Source organism: Gallus gallus, chromosome Z (genome assembly GCF_016699485.2).
Source record: "Gallus gallus isolate bGalGal1 chromosome Z, bGalGal1.mat.broiler.GRCg7b, whole genome shotgun sequence".
Lineage (NCBI taxonomy): Eukaryota > Metazoa > Chordata > Aves > Galliformes > Phasianidae > Gallus > Gallus gallus.
Genome location: NC_052572.1, coordinates 45,982,071 through 45,991,173, shown reverse-complemented (window position 1 = coordinate 45,991,173; position 9,103 = coordinate 45,982,071). Strand labels below are relative to the sequence as shown.

Sequence of the window (9,103 nt, the reverse complement as noted above, 5' to 3'; positions counted from 1 at the left end):
CCTGCACAGCACCACAAAGCCTCCCAGTGTTGCCACGGAGGAGGAAAATTGGCTTTGTACTGGGAGCTGCTTTTCTTCATTTCTGAGCTGCTTCATTTTCTGAGAAAGAGTTTGCTTTGAAGTGTTGTAAGCTTGAAATTTTTGGCAGGTCACTTGAAGAAGAGCTTGTGCGCATTTAAGTGTCTCATGCATCTACTGACTGATATTTGGTTAGATTTAATGAGAACATTCTTACCTATTAAAACAGACCTTGAATTTGAAAACTTAAGAATATGAAGAAATAGGTCTTGTCTTTTCTGCCACTTCTGAACAGCATTCTTATCATTGGTAGATTTTACAAGTGAGCCTGATACCAAGAGGGGATCAGATACAGTTTCAGGAGACTGTCGTATCCTTCTTCACATCATTAATGATTTAAGCAGTGTGCATGGCCAGGAAGCAGAAGCTTGGACTGCTTTCACTTTGGACTGCTCCAGAGGACAGAAACATGGACCTCTCTGCTTTGCCAAACAATAACCATCCTGATAAATTCCTACAGCTGGAGGTGAAGTCTTTAGTGAAAAACTCAACCTTTCTACAAGCCAGACTGGCAAAGTTCCCAGAAGCAGCTTTACCTGGAGTGCAACAGTGGCACAATAGGGTCTATTTACAGGTAAGGTCTATTTACAGGTAAGGTCTAACAGAGGTAGACTCTTCTCCTGACTTTTCTATCTTCTTCTGGGGATCTAGAAGCAAATGATATGAGCTTAGCATTTCAGCTGTGAATTCAGCTTCCCACATCTCTGAATCCACTAATATAACCCCCAGGAGTTTTCCCTTTGATTTCAGTGAGGATTGGGTCCAGAAGGGCAGTCACTCTCCTCAGCAGCAGCACAGTCCACCTCGTTTGCTTCAGTACATTATGCTTTCTATTGCTTGTGGTGACATTTTCATAGCATTTCCCAGAAAGCCTATTTATGTCAAATATGGATTAATTGTACTAAGGAGACTAATAGAACACCCTGTCTAAAGAAATTACAAGTGTGAGAAAGAAGGGAAAAGAATAGCAAAGTAGAAAAAAAAAAAAAAAGCCAACATTGGACTTAAATGTGAAATCCAGGTGACAACACTCAATAATAAGGCACATTAGAGAGAACACCAGAGATTCTTGCTTGTGTCTTGCTAGCTTATGCGTCTGTGTATTTTGCTGTATCTTTTTACTCCGTCTTGTTTTTCGTCTTTCCTCTTTGACCTTGCTGTCACCCTGACAGATGTCTGTTGAAGGCGTGAAAGGCAATGACAGCATTAATGCAGGTTATTATGAGGAGGTAACAGTGTTTTCATGGAAAAATGCAAAAGTGCACTGTCTAGCAGATGCCTGGAGCCCACAGAGGAGACATTTGTATCTGGATCAGCAGCAGTACAGCTGCATCAGCTCACACCCCTCTGGGCCCCACTTGCAGCTTACACCACAGCACTCCTTTCCGGCTGCCTGGGGAGCCCCTTGCCTTTCCCCACCCCCTAGCCTGAGAAAAGCTCCAAGGTCTGGTTCTTGTCAGGGGATGAAGACACACAGAGGTGGCTGGGGGTTGGAGATGGTTCTGCATCCTGAGCATCCCCAGGGCATGGGTCCAGATCCCCAGGGCAATGAGGGGTGGGAGCTGAAAAACCATCAACATGGGGGCAGGAGGGGAAGAGGAAGAACCTTGAAGTCTTCAATAGCTGCTTCCAGTTTTACTTCTTCCCTCATCAGCTGTCCAGACCCCTTCCTTCCCTCCCAGAGCCCAATCCTATTGTATGTTCCTTGCACAGGACTCTCCATGGGGAGCTGAAAGGGAGGGGGCAGGCAGGGGGGGTCCCACACTCATTGCTGTCTCTCATGCACAGAGCTCTCACTAAAAGAAAGAGCCTGTGGGATCCAAAACAATAGGGCATGGAGCAATGCTGCCCTCACTTCCCGCCCCACTGCGGCCCCTCTTTGTGCAGGATGAGGCAACCACACACTGAGCTGTGCCGCAGCGGGACGCCTCTCCCCATTGTTGCTGGGCAAGAGGCTCCAAGGCTAAGCCAGGCTTGCAGGAGGACTGGGCTGAGTGGGAGCCCTAAGCTAGGCCTCCCTCCACCCTGCTCCATGCAGGCACAGCCAGGGAGATGTCTGTGCCTGCTGCCTTGCCAGAACTGCTCCTGTAATACAGCATGGTTTATAAACTCCAAATGTGGGGCATAACCTATGTATGTAAGTGCAGTCCTTAGCGTCTGTGAGCTGTCCAGACGTTGCTGCGCCTCATTCTCCCTCCCTTATGAACAAGAGGCCTCCTCTCTTTTCCTCATGCTGACAAATAAAGGGAAAAGAGTTGATGAATTCCAGACGTTAGAATAAACACGATGGCACAGCGGAGAACTAATGGTGCAGGAATAACATGTTTTGCTTTAAGATGAGAAAGCTAATGGGGTTAAGGGTTAGTTAATTCAGAAGAGGAAATGAGGGGGGCAAGGGAGGAGAATTGGTTTCAGAACATATGTGAGTGACCTGCAGACTCCCAGCATCCTTGAGAGCAGCTGAAATTCCCCACCCAGAAATCCATTATCTTTCTGTAAGGAGCTGTGGCTGTGGAGGTCTCCCTGTGCATGGTGACTGTGTGGCAGCTTGCAGCCCCTTCCAACCTCTGTCATGAGAACACTCACTTTCTGCACACTTCAGTACTTATGTGTTTTCTCCACCTATAGCTTCTAAAATGAATTTCCATTATAAAAAGCAGCCTGATTATAATGGCAATTATTATTTCTGACCAGAAAATTGCTGCTTTTTCCCTTGTTTTTCTGTGTCAGGCAAACATAGCAGCTGCCCTGCTCAGCGTACATTTTCATTGTCTACTTCAGATAAAGCAGACCATTAAGTGGTTCAGAAATCCTGGCCCTTCCTGTTTCAAAGCAGCACAAGGAGCACAGACTGTTTCTTCACCAATGGTACCAGCTGTTGCTCACTTTGAGTGTCCTCAGCACTGCAGAATGCTCTGCCCCAACACTTCCCAGTGCACAGAGCACAGTTCTGAGATACCAGGCTTGCCCCTCTCCCTCAGCCCTTTCCGTTGTTTTCAGCAGTTCCTGGATTTCTCCGTCCTGCTTGCATTTTCTTCTTTTCCCTGGAAGACAGCAGAGAGAATTTGTCTTTGCAAACTGTGCTCCTTCTCTTTGCTGTGGTTATTAGGATTTCACGAAGGACAACTTCGGCCTTCCAGAATTGCTGTTACCATGCTAACTGCACTTCTAATACCTCTTGGTATCTCATTTGAGTGCAACACCTGTGTCTGGCCCTTGCACACCTCTCAGGGCACTGAGGAGGAGGATTTTACCTCTCAGCTAGGTGCTGGGCCAGTTGCTTCCTCTCCTTTGGCTCAGGCCTGCATTACACATGTGTTCTCTTGTTCTTCCCCAGACATTTGCAACTGTCCTCAGTCAGAGACCAGCTGCAAGGCTGACAAGAGCTCTGATCTGACACAATACAGCAGTTTTTATATATTGTACTCACAGCCCTGCAGACCTCCATTAGCAATTGCAGACAAAACGTCTTTCTTTAAGTAAACAATTAATTACTGTGCAGAAGTACTTTCAGTGCTGCACAACGAAGATAGTCAGTATGAATTCCTGCTTTTCTCTGAACATTCCTGGGTCCTGTCACTTTGCCTTAAGATTTTACAGCCACCTACTGATCTGCAATGCACATCAGGTGGGCTCCCATCTTGTGTCACATCACCTAGCGCTGACTTGTTCCCCCCATAAACACATCTGATCCTCTTTGGGTCTCCTGAAAAGAAAATGTGAATTCTCAGGAGCCTTTAATGTGTTCTGATGTTTTTCATATCCACTCACCTAGACACGGTTAATAATTGCCTTCCTGGTTTCTTTTCCACAGCATCCCCAAAGACATTAGATTTGTCTAAGAACATCTACAGAGGTGATTATTGTTTATTCTGATAAATGTGTTTTTCAGTTGACTAAATACTTTACAGCACCTCTACAGTTGTTACAAGTATTACAGGGATCCTTAGGTACCCATCAGCTACCTAGCAGCTTCCTGTCAGTAATACCTTATCTGTGTATCAGAGTAATGCCCCACCTGTTAGTTGGAACGCTCTCCAGAAAAAGCAGTGCATGCCTTTTGAACAATGCAGGGTTACAATACTAAATAAATCACCTACATAAAAATTACCCTGCCACTCAATTTTGTTAGCACTGAGGATGTAATTACAAAACAACTCCAGCAGAAAACAGTGGCCAAAAATTTCTTAACAGCTGCTTCAGTAAAGCTACTAGTCACAGATGCCCATAAACAGTGTTTGTTACTTTCTTTGAGTATTGCCTTAGGCGCTGCCAGCAGCCCCATCTTGCCATGGGACATGAATTACTCTACTTGCAGGGAGTAAGGGAAAATTTTGACTTTCATAATGTAAAGTTCCTTAATTTTTTAGGTGTCTGTCATTTCTTCTTGCAGGCAGGTTGACTTGGGACCAAGGCCTAGTCTTAGCTCTTTAATGTCTTGGTTTTGGTGGGTCATAGCTTTGTGTTCGATATCCCCCTATCACAGACTGTGGTCAGAAAAGTTAGACTATTTCTGTGCTAAAACAACAGTGGCAAAAGAAAGATAAAGTTAAGATAATAATGAAATTGAAATATTTTCTAACAATATAGATTACTTTAGAATTTATAGTGATGTATATTGTCGTGTGCTGATACGAGGAATTTGCATTATGAAATCATTTATCTGCTTCTGTAAATGCATATGTTTCATGCAATCTGCTTTATATTTACCTGTACTGCTTCTTGGACCTAAAGTACTTTTTTGTCTGTGCTTTGGGCTCCTCTCTTTCTATAAGCAGTCTCTAAGACACGTCTGCTGGAGAAATTTCACAGTCAAACCTTCAGCTGCACTCAAAAATATTTTCCCAATTAATATAGCACTTCAAGATCTGTTCTCCAAAGCTTCTGCAAACCATCTCCTACTCAAATTCCAGTCCAGTTCTCTTGGTAAAACACTTTTGCTCCTCCCATCATATTTCTTCCCTAGCTTTACTTCAGGATAGCACATTCTCCTGTCTTCATGAATTGCTGCCTATAAAAAGGAAGGTATTCTGGAAGGAAGGGGCATGAAGTTCTGACACAAATTTCTGAAAAAATTATCCATCATGCCATCTTTTCCAAGTTTGGGAGGGTTTTATATAAAACAGCTTTAAAATCCACTGTCAAGTTACATTATTTTCACAATATTTTAGCCTAGGGACACTGAACATCCCGTGGTGAGACAGCTCGTGTTCTTCAGCAAAATGTTCTCCAAGTCCAACTATCTAGTAGGCCTGAGGGAAGCATCATTAAGGTCATTGACAAATTTTAAATAAGAAATAACTTAAATAAAGTAAAATGGAATCAGAAAGAAAAGACAGTTAAAAACACCAGCTCAGCTGAAATCTGGCCAGTACAATCCAGAGGCCTTCAGTGCCAGCTGTAACTGCAGTGCATAGAGTAATACTGTCAGGGGACATGTCAAGGCTGAGGAATGACATATGGAAATTATGAACTAATGGAGGAACTGGGAGGCACTGAGGATCCACCCACCTATTAATGATAATTATTGATGGGAAATACACTTAGTTACTTTTGATGATTTGGCGATAACAGTGCCAGCATGATGATTCCTACTAGGGTAACTTAGACAAAGGTTGATGCTTTCTTTACCTTTTTTTTTCCTTTCCAAAGAAAACCAGGCCTTTGCTTTCATCTATGCCTGCCTGCACCACACTGGCTCACAGGGCCTTTGCATATATGCAGACACAAGGCACAGAGGAGGTGATAGTCTGTGACTGCAGGCTTTAATTGAAAATGGGTCCCCCAAAGCAGCAGAACATCACTCAAGCTGAGGAATCAAGCAGCTTCCTGTCAGCTTTGGGACAGGTGCTGGCTGGTGGGGGATCTGTGCATTTCCAAAACCAGTGTGAGGAGGATGTAGGAGCCCTGTGCTTCTCTCAGCAGGCCTGCCAGAGTACCAAGCCAGGCCAAGACCACCCTTGTCTCAAAGGAAATGTCACCTGCTAGTCAGGAGAGCTTTGTGTATGCTAGGATGGAAGTGTAAAGACAGCCCTGAAGCACAGGGCAGGTACTGGTGTGACGGCAGGGTTCTGTCAGAAATGACTCTCCTGGGAAGCTGAGGTGTATCTGGAGCCATGGGCTAGTTCCAAGTCTCTGGGACAGAAGGTGATTGTATGGTTACAGTCTTATCATCTCCTGAAGAGGCTTAGGCTGATTTTAAGAAGCACCTTGTGAAATCTCCAAAAACTGCACCCCAACACAGTCATTACTCCTCCTCCTCTGCCATCTGCTGTCCTAAAAGGACTGACTGAACCAATGCTTTGCAGGAAGATTGCTCAGGTGTCTAATTACCTGTGTTCCAACAGTAACTGTATTAGGAACTTTCCCATAGTTGCATGCCAGGCCTCGATGTACGGACAGGTCTGTCATACAGTGAGGGTATCAGAGTTGTGAGATCTCCCCATGGTGAGATGTGCAGTTTCAGCAAAGACAGCCGCTGGCATCCTGTTACCATACGCTTCACCCTGCTTTGTTCTTGCAGCTGTGCTTCTGCATCTCACTGCCTTGGCATCTGTCAGATCTGTGTACTCCACTGTCTTACCCCATAACACCATTCTGCTATAATAAAAGCTTTCTTTTCAGTGGGCCTCACCGTGCCAGTTCATATTTGCAGAAAACTTTAATGTTCACATTGTACCCACGTGCTTCCATGGAAGGAAGAAATCTTCACAAAGTGAACAGTCAGGCTCCTTTAGTACACTGACGAAGTGTGCCAGAACAAGAAAAAATGATGCACAGGTAATTTTAATAATGACTTATGACAGATTGTAGCTCTGGAAGGGAACCTGTGTCATAGGTAAATGAAAATGAAGGCCAAACTCTGCTCTAATTTGTGCTTTACAGAGAGAAAAGAAAAACATTACTGAGCTGCCTGGGTTGGAACTGAATGGGGTCAGCCAAGAAATGATAGACAAAACCCTTGGGAAACACATTACACCCATCACACTGAAATCCACAATCAAGAGCAATCCCTTGTATAGCGATTTCCAGGTGGATGATGACTGGGAGGAGAAGAGAAGGACCCCTTCCTGGACTGTGCAGGACTATGACAGACATTCACTGCACTCTGACTTGGCCAGCCACATGAAGGTAACATGCTGCTGCACTGCATTCAAACAAAATGGATTGCTATAAACTCTGCATGAAGATGAGCCACAGTGCAGCATGTTTGGTTCTTTTGGTAGGATTCCAGAAGGAAATATGGACATGTTTTCCTGTGCAGACATGACACTAGCATAAGTCTGACCAGAAAAAGAAGTGTATGTATCAGGTTAGATGCCAGCAATTTCAATTCAGCAGAACACAATCTCTGTAATGAGAAAGTCTTAAACCACAACACTCTGCAACAGTTTCCCAATCTATACAGGGGTTATCTGTAAACCGCGTACTTAAGTATTGTGTATCCACTTTTGTAGCTGTTCATAGCATCAGAGATAACACACATTTTTTCAGCCTCATTCACACTACATGGGATCCTACCTGCATGTGGATTTGCACAAATCATTTGTAATTGTTTTTTTGTTTTTGTAAATTTGTAATTGTTTTTTTGGTGTATTTTTTTTCATGGTTACTTTTTCATTTGTTTGTTTTTGCTATTCCCTGTTACTGGAAAGAGACTTAGAAAGGATTTAGGTCTTTATTTAGAAATCAGCGTCTATTCTTCAGAATACAGTCTGGTTTCTACTTTTGTTGTTGTTGCTTTCCTTCCTTCCTTCCTTCCTTCCTTCCTTCCTTCCTTCCTTCCTTCCTTCCTTCCTTCCTTCCTTCCTTCCTTCCTTCCTTCCTTCCTTCCTTCCTTCCTTCCTTCCTTCCTTCCTTCCTTCCTTCCTTCCTTCCTTCCTTCCTTCCTTCCTTCCTTCCTTCCTTCCTTCCTTCCTTCCTTCCTTCCTTCCTTCCTTCCTTCCTTCCTTCCTTCCTTCCTTCCTTCCTTCCTTCCTTCCTTCCTTCCTTCCTTCCTTCCTTCCTTCCTTCCATCTCATTTCAATGCTTGGTGTCCTACATTTGCTTCCTGGCAGGAAAGTGTGTTTTTAGTTTTCCCCAGAGGAACATTTGCAGCATCTGGCAAGTAGCACAACCTATGTTCAAGTGAAAGTCTCTTGCACTTCTGTTGTGACACTTTAAGTTCATTAATCGTTATCTGATGATATCCAAAATACTCCTAGCAATGTTCTAATGACTTTATATACAAGGCAGAAGAACTGAGTTCATTTTCTGCTTTTTCTTTTAGGAAAATCCTAATGATCTACAGTTCTGGATGGGGGATATTTATACTCCTGGGTATGATACCTTGTTAAAAAAGAAAGAGAAAGAAAGAAAGCTTTCTAAATGGTGCCGAATCATCCTGGTAATGGTACTAGCCATTTGCATTCTGATTACAATAGTTACACTCAGTGTTTTACTTACTTAGTACAGCCAAAAGCTGGTGATGGAAGTTTTTCAATAAACATTTTTATTGAGTTATTCCCCTCCCTTGTTTTATTTGAGTTCTTTTTTTTTTTTTGTTTTTTCTTTTTTTTTCTTTCTTTCTTTTTTTTTCTTTTCTTTTTTTTTTTTTTTGGCTTAAGTACAATTTGTTTGACATCACTATTTTAAAATGTTCCTGTGCAGCATAAGGACTTGATTCTGAAAAGATACAAATACCCTGAGCATAGGGAAATGTCTCCTAATGTCTCCTAATGGGTTTAAAAGCAAAACTCTGAACAAAGTACTTCTTATAATTCCTTCTTCTTCTTACCGAAGTTTTGATTCAGTATCTGCAATATAGTACATATGATAAGCATGGGCTACCAACTGAATATTTATTCTAATAAATATCAACCATTTTTTTATGATGGTTATATTGAAACATAGCAAAGTATAACAGAGTAGCATTCAGGGTTTTGTAAAGAATTCTAAAACAAAAAGATATGCATTACTTACTGACTGAATGTGTTTCTGCAGTAATGACACACTTTCTAAAACCTTAGTCTAAATGCATAAATGT

The 9,103-nt window shown here is 42.8% G+C and overlaps 1 protein-coding gene across 1 annotated transcript; it reads left to right on the top strand.

Moving 5' to 3' along the window:
- Window positions 1–442: 442 nt before the first annotated feature.
- Window positions 443–8,598, top strand: MINAR2 (membrane integral NOTCH2 associated receptor 2). Its single transcript, XM_004949265.4, has 3 exons — window positions 443–652; window positions 6,964–7,209; window positions 8,348–8,598. Exons 1-3 carry the CDS (start codon window positions 488–490, stop codon window positions 8,525–8,527), a joined length of 591 nt encoding a protein of 196 aa, XP_004949322.2. The 5' UTR covers window positions 443–487; the 3' UTR covers window positions 8,528–8,598.
- The last annotated feature ends 505 nt before the right edge of the window (window positions 8,599–9,103 follow it).